This window comes from Schistocerca cancellata, chromosome 3 (genome assembly GCF_023864275.1).
Source record: "Schistocerca cancellata isolate TAMUIC-IGC-003103 chromosome 3, iqSchCanc2.1, whole genome shotgun sequence".
Taxonomy (NCBI): domain Eukaryota; kingdom Metazoa; phylum Arthropoda; class Insecta; order Orthoptera; family Acrididae; genus Schistocerca; species Schistocerca cancellata.
Window position 1 is genome coordinate 296,979,677 of NC_064628.1, and position 22,382 is coordinate 297,002,058.

Here is a 22,382-nt window from a genome sequence, read left to right on the forward strand (position 1 = left end):
CAATGCCTAGCTCCTTGAAGAGTACCTGCAGGATGACTGCGGGTGAACTTTGCATGTTATTTCTTTTCAGGTTCAAGTAATAACCACGAAAGCGTCATGGGGATGGCCAGCTAGCTCCAGTGGCGAACGCTGCAGGAGAGGCGTTCTGCATCACGGTGTTAATTACTGTTAAAATTCTGGGAGGTTACATTCCTACAAGATACAACCGATATATTGCTTCATGCTACATATACCTCTCGAAAAGACCGTGAAGGCAAAATTAGAGACATTAGAGCTAACACGGTAGCTTACAGGTATCGTTCTTCCCGTGAACTATTTGCTGCTGACACAGGAAAAGCGGGAAATGACAGTCCTGCACAAGGTTCCCTCCGCCACACACAGTAAGGTGGCTTGCAGACTATAAATGTAAATGTTATTCTCATTATTTTGTGCGATCAATATTTTCTTTCTAAGTGATAATTATTATTCATTGAAAACATCCAAAATGAACTAGGAGGTTGTCTTATTTGCTTTCGAGACTAGTAATTATACGAAGAGAAAAAGTAGCTGAAGTTAATTGTCTGAGTAGCTCAGTAGTATGTTTCTACCAGAACAAATTTTCATAAGTATGTATACTCAAAAATTTGGATATTCTACCCTTATTTACTGACTGTTGCTCGCATACTACATCAGTTGTCGGTATTGCTATCTGTTGTAGAGGACTGAATATAGTGAGTTTTCTCAAAATTAAGGAAGAGTGTATTAGAATCACTCAATATTTGACTGATAACAATTTCTTCTGTTGTCGTCTCTCTAACGTCTCTCTAACGGGATACATTGTAACACCAGTATTGTCTGCAAAAACTACCAGTTCTGCTTAATGAATGTTATGTGGAAGGACATTTACGTATACACTGTGTTTCTAAAATGTGGCAACGGCCTTGCCGTAGTGGCTACAACGGTTCCCGTGAGATCACCGAAGTTAAGCGCTGTCGGGCGTGGTCGGCACTTGGATGGGTGACCATCCAGGCCGCCATGCGCTGTTGCCATTTTTCGGGGTGCACTCAGCCTTGTGATGCCAATTGAAGAGCTACTCGACCGAATAGTAGCGGCTTCGGTCAAGAATACCATCATAACGACCGGGAGAGCGGTGTGCTGACCCCACGCCCCTCCTATCCGCATCCTCCACTGAGGATGACAAGGCGGTCGGATGGTCCCGGTAGGCCACTCGTGGCCTGAAGACGGAGTGCTTTGTGTTTCTAAAAGGCGTGTAAGAAATTAGAGGGCTGGTAGAGTGGGTCATAAAAAGCAACTTTGACCTAGCAACTAATGTCCGCATTGTTAGGCGCCATTTAAGTGTCGCACGCGGGCACAAAGGTAGGCATACAATCCGCCATCCGAGTTGACATGGTAGCAGATCTACAAGGCAACGTTTTCAACTTCCGTGTGACATCAAGGAAAAAGAGAGGTGGAGCTGAAGTTTCATAACCTTTCTTTGCAAACATTTATAAAAACTGCTCGAAATTACTCCCTTCTGCTTTAACGCACGCCGTGCAAAGGCGCCTGAGTGATTGTAGTAACCTTTGAACCTGGCAAGGTGGGGTTGCATCACAGGCTGCCATAATTCGCGCTACCAGCTCTTCATTCTTCTCGAAAAGTGTTTTTCAACAGATCTCAGGTGTCCCCAGATGAGCAAATCAAGGGGTGTCAACGTGGTCCAAATGATTTCGCAGCACGTGAGCGCACTGCACAGAAACACCATCATGTTGGTACCACATGCGCTGTCGCACGTTGAGGGAGACATTTTCTAATATCTCTGGTAGTGTTTCCCTTAAGAAGATTAGATAACTATTTACGTTTAGTCGTCCGGGGAGCATCTATGGACCAATCAGATTATCACCTACCAAACCAGCCCAAACAATGACATCGAAGCGCTCTTGTACGAACAAAGATGGCGCACAGACTTTCCTGTGCCCACGCGTGCTGAATGTGGCTTTTAAACACAACTTCCCTTTAAAGAATGCCTCATTTGTAAAATGTACAAAGTGTGGAAATTCAGGTTGAATGGCACACTCGAAGCCACTGGCAGAAGTCACTGCGACGCGAAAAATCTTTTGGATTAAGGGCTTAAACTCCTGAAGGCGGTAAGGGTGCAAATTATCTTCATTCCAGACACATCAGTCCGTGGAATGTCATGCACCCATTTCTCGAGAAACATTCCGCGAGCTTGTTGAGGGCACGTTTTGCATCAGTGTTACGAAATCCTCTTCGAATTCTTGTTACGAACAATGCGTTAACGACCACTCTCGTCTGGCCTTTGCACCTGTGTCACAAAATGAATGCATCGGATTTCGATGGGGTAGGCCATCACGATACCTTGTCAGTGGACAACTCACCTCAAGTACACCTCTTACACCCAAACCTCCAGATGTCAGACACCCATATCGGTACCAAACGTTGTGTGTCGATAGAGTATCAACCAAAACACCTATTTCGTTTGTGCTCTGTGATGTCGTCCTGTAGAAGATGTGTGAACGGTAATTAAAAGTAACAGTAGAACAACAGAGTATACGCGAACTATATCTGTGACGTCTGAATTGAAGATCTCTGGTAGGTGAATTGGTAGGGCGTCAGATTGTCGTGCTAAAGGTGCGGAGTTCGAAATCTATCTATACAAATGTACTCTATAGGTTTGCTACTTTCAACTGACGAAGCGAAAGCAGACTGCCAAAAGAACGTTTCTACAAACTCTGAAACGTCCTTTTACAAGGCAGAAAAATGTTCTCTCATACAACAATTTCACGCGTAATCTTTAAAAAAAAGATCCCCATCGGTGGATTTAGAACTCGCGAGTTTTGGTACAACGATCTGACGCTCTACCAACTCACCTACCTGAGATTTTCACATTCAGAGCTCACTGATACGGTCTGCCTATACTCCGTAGTTCTGGCGTTACTTTTAATTACCATTTACGCATTTACGCATCTTCTACTGGACGACAGCACGCAGCACATACAAAATCGGTGTTTTGGTGTTTTGGTTGATACTCTATCGACACACAATGTTTGGTACCGATCTGACTGACTGACATCTGGAGGTTGGGTGTTAGGGACGGGTGGATGGCGGTGGCCGGCCGGTGTGGCCGTGCGGTTCTAAGCGCGTCAGTTTGGAACCGCGTGACCGCTACGGTCGCAGGTTCGAATCCTGCCTCGGGCATGGATGTATGTGATGTCCTTAGGTTAGTTAGGTTTAAGTAGTTCTAAGTTCTAGGGAACTGATGACCTCCGTAGTTAAGTCCCATAGTGTTCAGAGCCATTTGAACCATTTGGATGGCGGTGGATGTACATGAATCTGGCTCTCGACGATTCGGAAACCGCTGAACAGTAGTGATAGCATTTCCATCCGCAATTCTGTAAGCATAGTGCGTGTCTGCCCTTTCCTCGAAAGAAAAGCGTTCTGCGCTGTACCGGACACAAAGTGTTCCCATTTGTTGACATACTGACGCAGGGTGAACCAAACTCTACAGTGTGATATCGTATCAACCAGGCATTTGCATTGCCAAACGCAACGCTTTCGTGTCCCAGCAAATCCCGCAACTCCGTTGTGTTGTCCCGCTCGGAATATATGGCTACTATGTCGACTCGGATGGCGGGTTGTGTGTCTACCTCCACAGTGGCGTACGACACTGTTAAATCGCGACTAGCTCCGAACGCTAAACAATGTAGATTATTGGTTGCTACGTGAAAGTTGTTTGCTAAGAACCACTCTACCAGCCCTCTCATTTTTTACAATCATTTTAGAAACACCCTGTATAAAGAATAGGAGTGGACCCAAAACTGAACCCTATTGGACTTCCTTCGAGGCTGTAAGTTTCTCTTCTTGCAAGATTGTTTTAATTACTTAGCAAAACTTTCTGGTTTCTGTTTATTATGTATAATCCAAACCAGCTGTCTGTAAAGCCATCAATTTCATAAACTGAAGTGTTTCTAACTGTCAGTGAGTGATCTACGTCCTACACTATGAAACGCCTTGGACAGGACACAAAAAATACCAACTGGCGATGTTTTACAATTTAAGGCTTATAATATTTGATGAGTGAATGTGCAAATAGCTTTCTCAGTCGGACATTGCTTCTGGAATCCAAAATGTTATGTGCGAGGTAAATTTTGTGATATTACTCTCGAGCAGTGGCGGCTCGTAGATATACATTATGTGTGTTCACCAATTTTTAACTACAGATAAATATAGGAGTGCGAAATTAATAGCAACTGCTGTATAAAAGTTATTAACATATTTATACAAGTTCAGCTGCTGCCAATAATAATAATAATAATAATAATAATAATAATAAAAAGATCCCAATACCACAACAGATAAATGCAGACTTTGCAAACAACAAATAGAAACAGTAGATCACATCACAAGCGAGTGTACAATACTAGCAAATACAGAATACCCCAGAAGACATGACAATGTAGCAAAAATAATACATCAACAGCTTGCCTTACAACATAAACTTATAAAACAACACGTTCCCACATACAAGTATGCACCACAAAATGTACTAGAGAATGATGAATACAAATTATACTGGAACAGAACCATTATATCAGATAAAACAACACCACATAACAAACCTGACATCATACTCACCAATAAAAATAAGAAATTAACACAATTAATCGAAATATTCATACCCAATACAACAAATATACAAAAGAAAACAGGAGAAAAAATTGAAAAATACATCCAACTGGCTCAGGAAGTCAAGGAAATGTGGCATCAGGATAAAGTTGACATTATACCAATTATACTATCAACTACAGGAGTCATACCACACAATATCCACCAGTACATCAATGCAATACAGCTACATCCAAACTTATATATACAACTACAGAAATCCGTAATTATTGATACATGTTCAATTACCCGAAAGTTCCTAAATGCAATATAACATATACCGCACAGTTAAAAGGAAGTGATGCTTTATCAAGGCCCGCGTCACTTTCCATTTTTGACCAGACATAACGTCTGAGAAAAGAAAGAAATAATAATAATATACATAACTTGTCTGACCCCCCCATGAACCATGGACCTTGCCGTTGGTGGGGGGAGGCTTGCGTGCCTCAGCGATAGAGATAGCCGTACCGTAGGTACAACCACAACGGAGGGGTATCTGTTGAGAGGCCAGACAAACGTGTGGTTCCTGAAGAGGGGCAGCAGCCTTTTCAGTAGTTGCAGGGGCAACAGTCTGGATGGTTGACTGATCTGGCCTTGTAACAATAACCAAAACGGCCTTGCTGTGCTGGTACTGCGAACGGCTGAAAGCAAGGGGAAACTACGGCCGTAATTTTTCCCGAAGGCATGCAGCTTTACTGTATGATTGAATGATGATGGCGTCCTCTTGGGTAAAATATTTCGGAGGTAAAATAGTCCCCCATTCGGATCTCCGGGCGAGGACTACTCAAGAGGATGTCGTTAAAGAAAAATTCGGAGTAGGTATTAAAATCCATGGAGAAGAAATAAAAACTTTGAGGTTCGCCGATGACATTGTAATTCTGTCAGAGACAGCAAAGGACTTGGAAGAGCAGTTGAACGGAATGGATGGTGTCTTGAAGGGAGGATATAAGATGAACATCAACAAAAACAAAACGAGAATAATGGAATGTAGTCGAATTAAGTCGGGTGATGTTGAGGGTATTAGATTAGGAAATGAGACCCTTAAAGTAGTAAAGGAGTTTTGCTATTTGGGGAGCAAAATAACTGATGATGGTCGAAGTAGAGAGGATGTAAAATGTAGACTGGTAATGGCAAGGAAAGCGTTTCTGAAGAAGAGAAATTTGTTAACATCGAGTATAGATTTCTGAAAGTATTTGTATGGAGTGTAGCCATGTATGGAAGTGAAACATGGACGACAAGAAGAAAATAAAAGCTTTCGAAATGTGGTGCTACAGAAGAATGCTGAAGATTAGATGGGTAGATCACATAACTAATGAGGAAATATTGAATAGGATTGGGGAGAAGAAGAGTTTGTGGCACAACCTGACCAGAAGAAGGGATCGGCTGGTAGGACATGTTCTGAGGCATCAAGGGATCACCAATTTAGTATTGAAGGGCAGCGTGGAGGGAAAAATCGTAGGGGGAGACCAAGAGATGAATACACTAAGCAGATTCAGAAGGATGTATGTTGCAGTAGGTACTGGGAGATGAAGAAGCTTGCACAGGATAGAGTAGCATGGAGAGCTGCATCAAACCAGTCTCAGGACTGAAGACCACAACAACGACAACTTTTCTGAAAAGAGAAAGAACTGTTTTGTGAAATTTTGTTGTTTTGTACATAATTAAGTAAAGTTTACGACAAGAACGAAATAATGTTTAAGCTTTCGCTACTCTCCGTTTGGCAGTTTTGTGTAAGTGGGAGTTTTCGTGCTTTTTATTTTTTCGGACAAATCTACAAGATCCCTAATTCATCTATTAGTTAACGAATTAACTTCCGGGTTGAAAATCAGACATTGTTACGTTGCACCCACACAACAACTTACGCTTGTTATACATTTCCTTGTTAAATGTTTGCTTGTAGTCATGCTTATTTGATTTCGTCACTTAGACAACGGATCTCGTCTTGGAGGCCTACTTTCTTTGCGGCTAATTTTTCCTGGTAATTTTCTTTTTTATTAGCCCTTAATACAGGTTCAATAGAGTTCATGTCGACACTGCACAGGAAATCTGATTCCTGCACAGTAAACAACCAGCTCCAAACACAAACTGCCGTTTGTGGAAATTATTAAATTCAAGTAGTACTATCTAACAACAATACAATACTAGAATAGAAATGAAGCTGAGAGCCATAAGGACCTAAGGACCAAAAGCACACCGTCTTCGACCCCCCCACCCCACCCACCCTCCCAGCCCCTGCATTTAATTGAATATCAGAGAAACCAGTGAGAGAGCCTTTCGTGAATGTTCAGATATACATACACTGTTGGCCTACAGTACAGATAAATCTGACACACCATAAGATCAAATGATGTCAAAAGCATGAATAAATGCTATAGTCTCACAATCGGCAATGATATGCTTTACGGTTCTCAGCGTCTCAAATGGATTACTATATGATAAAATCCAAAACTTAATGTACTATATCCTCATTCAGAATCCCACAAAATAGGTTTTTCTATCAGTATAACTATAATATCTACTGATGACCGACCTAATTTTACTGTGTAGTGAGTGAATTGGCATATCTAAGGAGTGTGCTAAAGCTTGGCAGGATTTATGCCAAGCGAACGTGGATAAAAGTCTGCTGCAATGTGCAACCACCTGGTGGAAAAGACACAAACTTGTAGTTGGTTGGTAAGGGCTAGCAGTGCACGCCGCAAACAGTGCACATTGTTGACCAAATCAGTAAGTATTTGGCCCCTTGGCAATTTCGTCACGCCAGCTGCGCAAGCGCAGAAGCTCCTTAGAACGGGCACAAGTGAAGGTGTGTTCACGACCCTGATGCCAATTTTCACTGAGTCTAGAGGAGCAATGTTGCACAGCGCAGTAGATGATGATGATGGTGTTTTGTTTGCGGGGCGCTCAACTGCGCGGTTATCAGCGCCCGTTCAACTTCCCGACCTTTCCCCAGTCCAGACTCGCCACATTCATGAATGATGATGAAATGATGAGGACAACACAAACACCCAGTCACCTCGAGGCAGGTGAAAACCCCTGACCCCGCCGGGAATAGAACCCGGGACCCCGTTCTCGGGAAGCGAGAACGTGACCTCGAGACCACGAGCTGCGGACAGCGCAGTAGAGTCATTGCCGCGGATTTCAGATTACCACAATAACATTACGTTTAACCAATAAATCCTAAATGTGTTAAAAGTTAGGGTGTTCACGTGCTCTTGTGCCTTACACAACAGCCGCCGCTGCTCTCTCGTACCGAGCGAGGTGGCGCAGTGGTTAGCACACTGGACTCGCATTCGGGAGGACGACGGTTCAATCCCGTCTCCGGCCATCCTGATTTAGGTTTTCCGTGATTTCCCTAAATCGCTACAGGCAAATGCCGGGACGGTTACTTTGAAAGGGCACGGCCGATTTCCTTCCCTCACCCGAGCTTGCGCTCCGTCTCTAATGACCTCGTTGTCGACGGGACGTTAAACACTAATCTCCTCCTCCCCTCAGCTCTCTCGTACATTACTTTTTTTAAATACTTTGGAAAAAGACGTGATTAAGAGAAATGGACGATAATCGCAGCCTTACTCACGTTCAGACCTGTGCATTGTCACTGACAGCAAGCAGAGAGTGTACCTGCTTCATGACGTCGGAGAAGTTGACGTGTGACAGCGTGTCGAGGGCACGGTAATTAGCGAGGTCTTTGCGGGTGAACAGGTCGAAGTCGGCCCACTCCATCTGCGCCAGCGATGTCACCAGGCTGCGGAACACGGCGCGCGTGTCGGCGTCCAGCTCTGACAGCTGCCTGCAACAGTGGCGCCCTCTTCAGCCAACGCTCTGACAGTGAGACAGTTAATAAACCAGATGGCGCTCAACAACGTTAGTAATCGTAGTGTTCATTCCACTCCATCTTTGGCTGATTGATACAGCGACCAGTTTTCATTGTTATATATTGAAAATAGAACCGCCACGGTTGCAACGTTATTTTTATTTAAAAATAACGCGTTTCGCCGCGGTTAGGCATCATCACATTATGTAAAATTGTCAAATGAAATTCACTGCACCTTCTACCTAAGCTGTACATTATCCGCATACACATAAACCATCTGGATGAAAGTACTGTCGTAGGAATAACTAAAATGAATTGCCGGAACCTTTGAACTGTTACAGCATCAATTAGTGCGTGGCATAGAGCCAAGCGTACATGTTGGCCTGGATGCCAAACAGCGGGGGGGGGGGGGGGGGCGAGGGAGGGGGGAGTGGGAGCGGAGGGGGAGGCGGAGGAGGGGGAGGGGTGCCGACGATACTGTACAGTATGTGCATAAGGAAACATCAATAAGTCCAGCTTCCAGCGCTGCTGTGTTGCAACATTTTACTTGGCCACCTCAAAAACTTTAGAAGCAGTGTGCACATGAAAGCAATGTAATTCGATCAAGCGTACGATGAATACTGAAGGCTGCGAAGTGGAAAGTACAAATTCCAGGATCGCTCTACGTAAGGAATGCGGATGACCCGGATCGAAGGCTGGACTATGCAAGTGGTCTGGTCGCGAGGATGAGCGGTTTGCACGGATGGTTATCTGGTCTGACGAGGTTCAATTCAAAGTGAATGGTACTGTAAGCCGCCACAACTGTGTGTATTGGGCTCCTGAAAATCCTCACGTTCACGTGGACAAACATGTAAATCTACCGGGTGTTAATGTGTGGTGTGGTCTGTCATCGCGCCATTAGACTGCCTCATTCTTTTTGAAGGTACCGTGACTGCTGAGGTGTTTCTTCAAATGCTGCAATCATAGATGTAAAAGCCTACTTGGATCAAAATCTGCCTGGACGATGGATAGGTCGAAAGACGAGCTGTTGAGTACCCACCACGGTCTCCAGACCTTACAAATGGCTCTGAGCACTATGGGACTTAACTACCGTGGTCATCAGTCCCCTAGAACTCAGAACTACTTAAACCTAACTAACCTAAGGACATCACACACATCCATGCCCGAGGCAGGATTCGAGCCTGCGACCGTAGCAGTCGCGCGGTTCCGGACTGCGCGCCTAGAACCGCTAGACCACCACGGCTGGCCTCCAGACCTTACACCTCTTGACTTCTATCGATGGTGCACCTGGAAAACTGAAATTTATCATCAGACTCCAGCTACACTGAACGAGCTACGAGAAACCATCGAGGCGTTCTGTGTGGCTATCACACCGGCAACACTGACACCCGTTATTCAGTTAATAGTTCGCCGGCATCTATGTTGTTTGGCTTCTTAAGGGGGTAAGTTTGAACACGTAAAATAACCTTCCCCCCGTGCAAGAATTGTAATGGTATGTCATTTTGTTCCATTAATGTTGACTATAAAAAGTGTCTACATTTTTTCGACCCCTCTTTATAGGATACAGGAAAAGAAACATCATCATCTCTCTTTCTGTAATGGCCGCCAAGGAATATTTTAAATCTTCAACAGATGGTTCAATGCAAACGTTTAATCACTAAACTTCTGACAAGACTAGTACATCCAAGTCAGCATTCCTCATAGAACTCTGTAACCTATAAAAAGTACTAAAACAATTAAATATTGAAAAGTAGATATCGGTTAGCTTTTGGAGCTAGAGGTATAGTAAAACATGAATTGGAACATCCACATCCTTCAGCTACAATTGAGATATTGATATAGGTGGGTTTAAAATTTGAAAAATAACTACGCACGTTTATGTCTCCTAGCATAGCTACAGTCGCTTTTAGAAAACCTCGAAGACTTCAGGCCCTTAAAATTAGAAGAGATGTATTCAACAAGCTTCTGGCCCACATTATAAGCCTTGTCGATAATGCGGTGAAGGTTGAATTAAAGAACTATGTGATGCAAATTCCTTCTGTTCCAATGAAGCTTATCTTTAACTCCTGAAATGTAAAGGAAAGTTTTGAAAATCAATAATAGATCTTAGGAAAAGGGCTGTCACTGAAGACAGATGAAATACTGTACCTGTAATCCTAGACTGCACAAGTCTGTCCAATCTATTAGAATTAAAGTCTGGGAGCAATTCAAAAACAAAAGAGAATACTTTAGATTCTTAGGGGCATATACTGGTAAGAATCTGAAGTGGATGCCGCATAGTACAGAGATTCTCAAATTTCTAACCCTTCCAACGTGTGTGTTAACGATTAATACCATATTTCGGAAATGAAACTGTCAAGACGTTGACACTTCTCTTATTTTCATTTACTAGTGTCGTAAGGTATCACATTTGTTGATAACCTGTCATTGCCCAAGAAACTGTTCGTTTCACACAAGCATGTAATAAGGATAATATGTGATGTCCACTCTAGAACAACAAGAGTGTACATTTATTCCCTTATCAACTTTGCTGTCAAAAATCAGTCTCAATTTTCTCAATAGCATTTCTCGAAAAGCACGCCACCTTCCTTCCAGGGACTCCCATTTCAGTTCCTGAAGCATCTCCGTAATATTTGGGTACTGATCGAACCTACCGCTAACCAGTCTAGTAGCCCGCCTCTGAATTGCTTCGACGTCTTCGTTTAATCCAACCTGGTGGGGATCCCAGACACTGGAGCAATACTCAAGAATGTCGCACTAATTTTGTAGAGGATGTTTAAGTTTCAGTTTCAAAACGCTGTATAAAAAAAGGGACACTGTTCAGAATGGCGTCAGATTTGAACGGATTATCATCGGAGAAGGGGAAACCGTTACGGAAACAAAAATTATCTAACGAATATTTTACCATATTATGGCGCTGCAAACACCAGAATATGCAAAATGATAGAGACGGTATACACGGATGTTCCTCGGTTTGCGTTGAGATGCTCGGCATGACTGTCTCAATGGAGGATTGCGCGCTGCCGGAAAAGCTCTTTTACAAGAACGGCAACTGTGCGCCAGCAGTTTTGCAGAAATTCTAGGCACTCAGGGGTAAAAAAAAGGGGTTTGTTCGACGTCTGTCAAGGCTCTGGAGAAAATGATTACAACATTCGAAAAGACAGGTCCTTTTGAAGTGCAGGTGGTGGAGAGAGGAAAATAATTGATCCGACGCCAGAAGAAAATGTTGCCACAGGATTGCAGAAGGGGTCAGGCAGTGATGTGAAAGCATGCAGTGCACGGTGAATTGCCCGTACTTTGGACATGCCTGTGACCACGGTGCATAAAATTCTACCAAACATTTTGCATTGTTACCCATACATAGTTATCTATGCTCAGAAGTTACTTCATACTGACCTACCAGTAATGCACACGATTGCCATAGAATTTACTGCTCGCGTGAGAGTGGACAATGAATGGCCACGGAAGATACGTAGACAGATAAAGCCCATTTCCATATCCAAGGAATCGCCAATACACAGAATTGCGGAATATGGGCACGGAAAACCCGCTCGCACCTCAACTGGGTACCACTACATTCTGCAAAGGTAACTGTGTGTTGCGGGTTGTCGGCATCGCTTATCGTAGGGTCGCATTTTTTCAAATATGGTTCAAATGGCTCTAAGTACTGTGGGACTTAACATCTGAGGTCATCAGTCGCCTAGAACTTAGAACTACTTAAACCTAACTAACCTAAGGACATCACATATATCCCTGCCCGAGGCAGGATTCGAACCTGCGACCTCAGCAGCAGCGCGGTTCCGGACTGAAGCGCGTAGAGCCGCTCGGCCACAGCGGCCGGCTCACATTTTTTCTAGGAGATCCGTCCTGCTGGTCCTGTTACCCGTACCGCCACTGGTAAATACTATGAGAGTCTTTCGCACACGAACATCATTTCCACCGTTCAACAGGATGGATGTGTGGGTGGGTAGGAACTTTTTATGCAAGACGGCGCCCCTAAACGCAGTAAACAACCAGTGAATCGGCTGCTGTAGAGGCATTTTGGTAATGCTAGAATTATCAGCAGTTAATTCCCTAAAGCCTGGTTGTCCAAATAACTTGATCTTAATCCGTGTGACTTCTGGCTGTGGGGTTATCTGAAAGTTGCTGTGTCCAGTGCTCCGATTACAAAATTATCTGAATTGAAAGCACGCATATGGAGCAACGCTCTCTGAACGTGACCTCTGAGATATTCTGATCTTTTGTGGAACGTGCTGTTTCTCTATTCCAATTTGTGGCAGGAAACGGTGGACAGCATACTGAACATGTCTTGCGCCACTCTCGTAACAGTTAAAAACCGATTTTATTGTTGCTATTTGTGCGATTTATGACCTCAGGACAGTTAAAACCCGATTTCAGTGCTGCTTTTTATGATGTTTCTGGCCTCAGCGCAACTAAACATCGAGTTCATTCTTGTCTTTCATGCGGCTTTTGGTCTCGGGACGATTAAAATGGATGTCATTGTCGATTTTTATGCGGTTTTGGTCATGGACAATTAAAGACCTCGCCGTGATGATTGGCCTTACCGCACCAACAGTGCCACAACTGTTGGATATCAAACTTGTAAGGTCACGCATATTGTACACTACGGTTGTTTTAATGTGCAACTGACACCATACCCGTCGTACTGCGTTTCATCTATCATATGTAGCAGAACGCATTTACGTTATGGCGCTTACAGTGCTATCTAGTGGTAAAATTTTCGTTATTTTTTATAGTGTTTTCCCCTTCGTCAATAATATTCCTTTCAAATTTGACGTCATTGTGAGCAGCAGCTGTTTTTCTACAGTATTTTAAAACACTTCCCTAAGTCTCTCCCAATAAACAAGTCGACCATTCGACTTCTCCACTACAATCCCGACATGCTCGTTCCATTTCATACCGCTTTGCATCGTTACGCCTGGATATGTAATCGACCTGACTGTGTCAAGCAGCACATTACTAATGCTGTGTTCGAACATTACTCATTACAGATTTCTATATTCATCACACGAACTAGAAATTTCGTCTCAATCCTATCGTCGTACAGTGGCCCAACGTCGACAACTTCACGTACGCCAGAGCGTCATTAGCAAACAGCCGCAGATTTCTGCCCATCCTGTCCGCCAAATCATTTCTGTATGTAGAAATATCAGCGGTCCTATCACACTTCCCTGGGGCACACCTGACGATACACTTGTCTCTGATGAACACTCGCCATCGAGGACAACATACCGGGCCGGCCAGAGTCGCCGAGCGTGTCTAGGCGCTACAGCCTGGAACCGCGCGACCGCTACGGTCGCAGGTTCGAATCCTGCCTCGGGCATGGATGTGTGTGATGTCCTTAGGTTAGTTAGGTTTAAGTAGTTCTAAGTTCTAGGGGACTCAAGACCTCAGAAGTTAAGTCCCATAGTGCTCAGAGCCATCTGAACCATTTGAACAACGTACTGGGTCGTATTACTTAACAAGTCTTCGATCCACTCACATATCTGGGAACCTATTTCATACTTTCGGACCCCTCCATTAACAGTCTGCAGTGGCGCACCGAGTCAAAGTTTTTTTTCGAAAATCTAGGAATATGGAATCAGCCATTTGCCCTTCATCCATATTTCGTGGTATATCTTGTGAGAAAACGAAAATCTGTGTTTCACAAAACCGATGCTTTCAAAAACCTTGCCAATCCGCGGGCAGAAGTTTTTCCATCTTACGGAAGTTCATTACATTCGAACTGAGAATAGGATATTCAAGAATACTGCAGCAACGACGTCAGATATTGGTCTATAATTTTGAGGAGCAATTCTGTTATCCTTTTTATGTAGAGGAGTCACTTGCGTTTTTATCCAGTCGCTGGGGAGTTTGGGCTGGACGAGAGATTCGCGATAAATACAAACTCAGGAAGGGGTCAGTGCCTTGAGTACTTTTTGTAAAACCGTAATGGGATTCCATCCGGATGTACCGACTTGTCCAGTGTGCTTATTTCGTAACATTAAGTCATTTAATGTACTGAAACTGTAACAAGTCCAGCATGGTCAGACGAGTTGCCTGACCCTGCTGGGCATGTTACTACTATGAAGATACGGAACCCAGTTTATTTTGGCCTCGCTGCATACGACTCTGTTCGTAGCACATGCTGGCGTACATGTTTGACAACTTTCCAATTTGATGATCCATTGCACTTTGTCGTTGCGGTTGTGAATGTCAGCCTACTGTTGGGGCTTTGGGATAACACCATGTGTTTAATCAATGACATTGGATAACAACCCGCTGTTGCTTTTGTTACCATTATTCAAGTAGTGTAATGATTGGTCTGAGAAACTGAGGTGCACATGAAGTGCACGCAGCGACTCTCACCTGCGCTCATAGTCCAGCAGCTTGTCCCAGTGCACGCGGTTGTTGTCGCAGACGACGACGGCGGGGTAGGCGACCTCGTACACGGGGTAGTTGGTGGACTCGACGACGGTCATGGTGGTCCTGGAGCCGAAGCGGTGCGCCACCTCCAGCGACATGACGACCGCCCCCAGCACGGCCAGCAGGCAGGTCCCGGCCCAGGCCAGCCTGCGGGGCCCTCACCACGCTCACTCCACAGTCCTCTCGCTTACCACACGCTGGCTGCCGTCTACTCTTCTAACTGGAAATGCTATCTACACTGTTTTTAATTAATACGTGGCGTGCTGAAAAATAATCCCTACAAATTTCTTATTCCCTTGTCAATATTGGTTCAGGTATTACATCTCATGTGCGTTACTCAGTCGACTTTCTAGCTTCAGTGACCGAAGTTGCAACCCTGTCCCGCTAGAGGACTCTACACTCTAGCGTGTAACAAGGCGATATGTAACATAACTTTGCCGGTTCGTGAGAAACAGCCTGCTATAATCGAGTTTCGAATTCGAAGAGTTCTTTCACACATGGAGCACCCTCTCCTTCATTATGAAAATGCCAGCTCACACGTGGGCACTGTGACATTTGCAACAACCCGACGCCCTAGGTTCACTCTCATTTATCATCTTCCACACAGCCTGGACCTCGCCCCATCCGTTTTTAATTTTTTTTCCAACACTTAAAGAACACCTTCAAGTACTTCACTTTGATAGTGATGAGGCGGTGGAAGCAGAGCTGAGGCTGTGGCTCCGCCAACACCAAGTCAAACATTCTACAGTAATGGTATCAACATACTGATCTCTCTGGTTTATCGCCAGGATGACTACCTTGAGAAACAGATTCGTAGACATCAAGAATAAAGACGTAGACTGTTAAAAATGTTCGTTTTATTTAAAAATCTTTAAGTGTTATTACACGAAAAATTCAGATTCATTACTTTTCAGCACGTCTTCGTACTAGCAAATACAGTTCAAATGCTTCAAATGGCTCTAAGCACTATGGGACGTAACATCTGAGGTCACCAGTCCCCTAGACTTAGAACTAATTAAACCTAACTAACCTAAGAACATCACACACATCCATGCCCGAGGCAGGATTAGCGCGGTTCCGGACTGAAGCGCCTAGAACCGCTCAGCCACCGCGGCCGGCAGTAAATACAGTGATGGCCACGTACACTGATCAGCCAGAACATTATGAACGCAACCTACTATCGATATAAAGCCGTCCAGGCAATGACAGCGTCACCTTGCTGGGAATGACTGCTACTCACGCACATACGCGATGCTGTCTGTGACTAGAATGGCGACGGAGCCCGATTTATCCGAGTTTGACTGAGAGCAGATTGTGATGGCCCGGAGACTCAGCACGAGCATTTCGAAAACTGCACGACTTTTCGAGTGAACAAGCACTGCTGCGCTGAGTGTCTTCAACACGTGGCGAAAGTAAGGTGAAACAACATACAGTTCTCGTGGGGTTGAGCGGCTACCCCTCATTACAGATGCCAGAAGTCGTAGTCCGGGCAGACTGGTAAAACAAGACAGGTGGCGAACAGTGGCAGAAATAACATCAGACTTTAACGCCCGGCAGAGTAGAGGTGTTTCTGAACACGCAGTGCACCAAACACTCCCAACCATGGGCCTCTGAAGCCAACGACCCATGCATGTGCCAATGTTAACACCACGACATCGGCAACTGCGAGTGAAATGGCCGCGTGACCATCGGCACCCAAAGTTGGCGCAGTGGCAGAGCACTGCATGCTCTGATCAATTCCAGAATCATCTTCACCATGCTGATGGTAGGGTACAAACCCAGAGGAGCAGCTCCTTAACACCTCTACTGCAGGACGGATATAAAATGGCGGCAGCCCCATTATGCTCTGGGAACATTTGTGTGGGCATCCTTGCGTCTAGTGGGGCTCATGCAAGAGACCATGACAGCCAAGGAGTATTAACCATGTTTTCCAACGGTAATGACATTTTTCAGCAAGATAATGCATCATGTCAGAAGGGCAGGAGTGTGATGGAGTGGTTCGAGGAACACAGTGAGAAGTTCCAGTTGAAGTTCGTCAGACATGAACCCGATCGAACACATCTGGGATGTGACTGAACATGGAGTCAAGAGCTCTTCGGCCCCCTCCCCAGAATGTATGAGAATTAGGTGACTTGTGTGCGCAGATGTTGTGGCAACTCCCTCCCGTAACGTACCAAGGTCTCATTGCTTCCAAGCCACGACACGTCGCCACTGTTATACCAAATTTGGACACACCGGCTATTACGCAGATGACTGTAATGTTCTGGCTGATCAGTGTACATCACTGCATCGTACCAATGAACGACAGTGGATTGTTAAAACTCTAGTAAATATTTTTGTCGACAGTATCTGTGTACATAGTTGAATAAACAGTTCTCAGGCTTCCATTCACATCATGTGGCTACAGTACCACGAGCTTTCAATCAAGTGTTCCTTTCCCATTGTCAAATGGAATAACTGTTGACGGACTGCAGGTGCATGATTAAGTACTCTAGCTTTTGGCTGTGACATCAATGGTGCCGGCGGTGTTGCCATACATGGGCATACGTCGACTCCAATTTCGATACCCTGTAATATCACAACTTGAGTTGTTACATTAATAACAATATGAAACATCTCAGCTGATATCATACTGAAAACTATGTCATTACGTACAATTTGTGGCGCCCTATGTAAACGGCATCTGACTGTGCCAGTGGCATGCCACCAGCTTTGTAGGTACCGTAGATGCGTGTGTGGATGACAAAAAACAGAGGCGGCAGCCATCAGCTCATTGTAGCGTGGGATACAGCATTCGCAAGGATGAAGCGGGCAAATCGAACGTGCAGTCAACGTATGGCCCCATTTATGTTGATATCGTGAGCACCAGTTAGAGCACCAGTTAGAGCATAAAAGGATACACCTGTAGCCCGTCAGCAGTCGGATGTGCTTGGTCGAAAGCTCGTGGATTTTTACCACTTAACGTGGCGGGAAGCCTAAAAACATTTTATTCAGTGTTACCACTATGAGTATCTGCATTCTTACATATACGAGTACACATAGGCTGCTCAAAAAGTAACGTATTCCCGAGGAAACGTTTATTCGGGAAATCAAAGAGAACTGAACTGACATTAAAGATGCATCCTATACCAAGCTTACCATCACTTGCAACCTACATCCTCAATTATTTGCTGGATGTATTCCAATCTCTGTCTTCCTCTACAGTTTTTGCCTTCTACAGCTCCGTCTAGTACCATGAAAGTAATTCCCTGATGTCTTAACAGATGTCCTATCATCCTGTCCCTTCTCACTGACAGTGTTTTCCATATATTCCTTTCCTCTCCGATTCTACGAAGAACCTCCTCATTCCTTGCCTTATCAGTCCACCTAATTTTCAATATTCGTCTGTAACACCACATCTCAAATGCTTCGATTCTCTTCTGTTCCGATTTTCCCACAGTCCATGTTTCACTACTATACAATGCTCTACTCCAGATGTACATTCTCAGATATTTCCTCCTCAAACTGAGGCCTATGTTTGATACTAGTAGACTTCTTTTCAGCAGGAATGCCTTTTTTGCCAATGCTAGTCTGCTTTTGATGTCTTCCTTGCTCCATCCGTCGTTGGTTATATTGCTACCTAGGTAGCAGAATTCCTTAACTACATGTACTTTGTGACCATCAATCCTGATGTTAAGTTTCTCCTCCAGAGATCTGAATGAGGGACTATTCCGGAATACTTTCCCAACGGAGAGATCAACACGACACTTTTTCTGTTAAGGCCACATGTACTGTGCATACACGTTATATGTCTTTAATGCAGTGGTTTCCATTGCATTCTGCACCCTCATCCCGTTGATCATTGCGATTCTTCCGCCTTTATGGCCCGTTTCCTACCTCTAGGACAAGAGAGTGCTCTGAACCTCCGTCCGCTCCTCCGCCCTCTTTTACAAGGCCGTTGGCAGAATGAGGGTGACTTCTTATGCCGGAAGCCTTCGGCTGCCAATGCTGATTATTAATCAAAATTTAAGCCGTGGTGTGTTTCGAACCCAGGACTGCGGATGTGTTTCATTACTAATCAAACACGCTACCCCTAGACTACAGGTGCAAAGGAGGTATTGACTTGCACCTTTATTAAAACAAACATGACACTGAGGATTGTCTCTTCCTCTGAGTTCGCCACCTGTGGACAGTGTGCTACCATCTACACTCTTAATGGAGGAAGGCAACGAAACAGTTCCGACATTTCATACCAGGCATAGACTACATGGTCCTGCAGACTGCTCACTCGGAGCTCACCACACTCTATATGATGTCACACTGTTCCACATAAGCATAGCCATGACCGTCTGGTTACTCCTGCATGATGCTGGTCTGAACATTGACGTACAGGCTGTGTGCCCCAGCACAGTTGGTATGCTCTAGTAGGAGAAAAACCATTTCCAGCATCTGAGTCCACAGCTCGTGGTCTCGCAGTAGCGTTCTCACTTCCCGAGCACGGGGTCCCGGGTTCGATTCCCAGCGGGGTCAGGGATTTTCACTTGCCTCGAGATGACAGGGTGTTTGTGTTGTCCTCATCATTTCATCATTATTTTCATCATGGCAGCGACAAAGACAATTTCATCATCTTTCATGAAAGCGACGAGATTGGACTGAGCAAAGGTTGGGAATTTGTATGGGCGCTGATAACCGCGCAGTTGAGTGCTCCACAAACCAATCATCATCATCATCCTGCATCTGACATACGTTCATCTAGCAAGTTTCACTTGTACAGAGCTCCAAACCCAATGCTCGCAAAATTTAAGGGGCTGAAACTACTACTTTATACATCATCAACAACATCAGTGCAGTCCGATATAAAACATTTACAGATTTCTGGACGGGTACATCATTCTTATACCTCTTGTATAATGTTTGTGATGGCATTACATCCACAGCCCTTTGTGACCTAAGTTAAAATGAGTGGAAACATGAAACTTATAACCCATATATATATGATCTGCTTGAAAACAGAAACTCAAGAGATGCAAATTATACTTATGCTGTGTCTCAAAGATCAAAAATAGATCGAGGTACAACGCCTGTAAAATTCGACATATACTTATGTGGATTACTTCTTGGAATGTATAGTGGCTGCAACACTGGCAATAACATAGCCAGCCACTTTAGATCTGCCATGGATTCCTCATTATCTCACATAAGCAGCTCGTTAAAGTATTGTTCCTCAATGCTGTTGATCACGGTGTGATTACAGAGCTCCAAACACAATGGTCGCAAACAGCATCCTCTATAAATAATGGTCAGCGACTGTAAACGCATGTGGTGACACAGTGACATCTAACGAGGGCAATAATCTGTCACCCTCTTACACATGACATTTCAGCATGTAAAACAGTCACCAGTAGGACACACTGGACCACAGGCATTTCAGCACAAGAAACAGGCACCAGCGTCAGACACCAGACCGCAGCACACCATGTACTTAACACTGACCAGAAGTCAGGAACGCTAATATTATATTCCAACACATATTTGACAACATAATCTCAGAGTAGTTTAAGGTATATCCACCATTCCATTCATTGAGTTTCTTCATAGCGATCCATATTGCATAGTACAAGTCACACAGATTCACCACAGCAAAACGCTTGAAGTTACTCAACAAAGGCACAAAATCATTCTCCCACTGCTCCATATGCAGGCGAAATTGCAAAAGGGGCTAAACCATGCCTCTCTCTCACCATATTCCAGGCTGCATAATTTCACAATTGCATTTGGGTACAGCACTATACTACACCATTCAGCTAATATGCTTTACCACTCCTTCCAAAACAACGTTCAGGTATAAAACCAAACGCCACCGACTGTCCAAGGCACTGTACTACCCTGTCTGAAACCATGTTCAACTACAGTGCTGCGTCATACTGTCCACCTAAAGCGCTGTACTACTGCAGCTGAAATCACGTTCCAGTACGGAATTATACTCTACGGTCAGTATAACGTGCTTAACACCATGTCCACAACTGTGTCCGGGTACAGCGCTATACTATACTGGCCGGCTATTGCACTGTACCTCCCATTTGTGGGGTGACACTCGTGAGGGGCAGTCTTTCCCCTACAATAAACACGATGAGTGGTTCAGCTTTTCAATGTCCGCCTCCGGTAGCTGAGTGGGCCGGCATGGTAGCTCAGCGTTTTCGGTCAGAGGACTGGTTGGCCTCTGTAATAATAATAATAAAAAAAACTGAGTGAAAGGATCAACAATGAACTTGAACGGATGTCATGTGACGTCCGCAACGACCAAACACAACGAACGAAATGGAAAAAAAGTGGGCAACGCGACAGAATGTCAATCCTAAGGGCCCGGGCTCGATTCCCGGCTGGGTCGGAGATTTTCTCCGCTCAGGGACTGGGTGTCGTGTTGTCTTAATCATGATGATTTCATCCCCATCGACGCGCAAGTCGCCGACATAGCGTCAAATCGAAAGATTTGCACACGGCGAACGGTCTACCTGACGGGAGGCCCTAGTCACACGATATTTACATTTTATTTACCTATTCAATACATATACATAGTTATGATTCATCATATATCTTCAGCTTCTTACGAGGGTAACTACCAATCGCACCTCCCTCAGATTTAGGGGTAAGACGGCTCATTGGATAGCCCATCAAAAGCTGAACACAAATCAAGCACGAAAACAGGAAGAAGGTATACTGAACTGTGAAAAAGTAAGCAAAATAGAAACAGTAAACGGTTGAAGGGCAAGAAGTGTGATACAGAGCAAAGTAAAACAGCAATGGCGTCGTGATGAAGTGGTCACGGCGTAGGATTGCCATCCAGGTGACCTATGTTTAAATCTCTATCGTGTCCTTTATTTTTTTATTTTTTCACAACATAATGAGTTGTTCGTTCGGTCATTGAAATGTTTGTTCTCTTTCTGTAGTCTTGGCAGTTGTCATGCTATACACTAGTTATAGAAAACAAGTCATGTGGTAAGTGATGTGTTGGCAGAAGAGCCAACACCGTGTTGCTAGAGGAGGCCGAAATGCACGCGTTAAAGCTCACGCAGGCTGGCGTGAGGTCTGGAACTGTTAAAGGAATTATAGTAGCAAATAAAGTACGTAGTTGATGTAATACTTAACTTTAATCCATAATTGGAGAACATCTCTCTTGAAGGTACATGCATCACAAGATAAATATCAATTGATAGTGGCGCCTTGCTAGGTCGTAGCAAATGACGTAGATGAAGGCTATGCTAACTATCGTCTCGGCAAATGAGAGCGTAATTTGTCAGTGAACCATTGCTATTAACGTCGGCTGTACAACTGGGGCGAGTGCTAGGAAGTGTCTCTAGACCTGCCGTGTGGCGGCGCTCGGTCTGCAATCACTGACAGTGGCGACACGCGGGTCCGTCGTATACTAGCGGACCGCGGCCGATTTAAAGGCTACCACCTAGCAAGTGTGGTGTCTGGCGGTGACACCACAGTAAGAATACGTAAG

The 22,382-nt window shown here is 44.5% G+C and overlaps 1 protein-coding gene across 1 annotated transcript in view; it reads right to left on the reverse strand.

Annotated features, from left to right (window-relative positions):
• The window catches only part of LOC126176280 (pickpocket protein 19-like), a 177,390-nt gene that overhangs the window by 138,463 nt on the left and 16,545 nt on the right, over positions 1-22,382 (reverse strand). Inside the window, exons 3-4 of the mRNA XM_049923430.1 lie at positions 14,843-15,046; positions 8,281-8,449 (exon numbers count right to left, since the gene is read on the reverse strand). Of these exons, the coding sequence (XP_049779387.1) occupies positions 8,281-8,449; positions 14,843-15,046 (373 nt within the window). The remainder of the gene's footprint in view (positions 1-8,280; positions 8,450-14,842; positions 15,047-22,382) is intronic.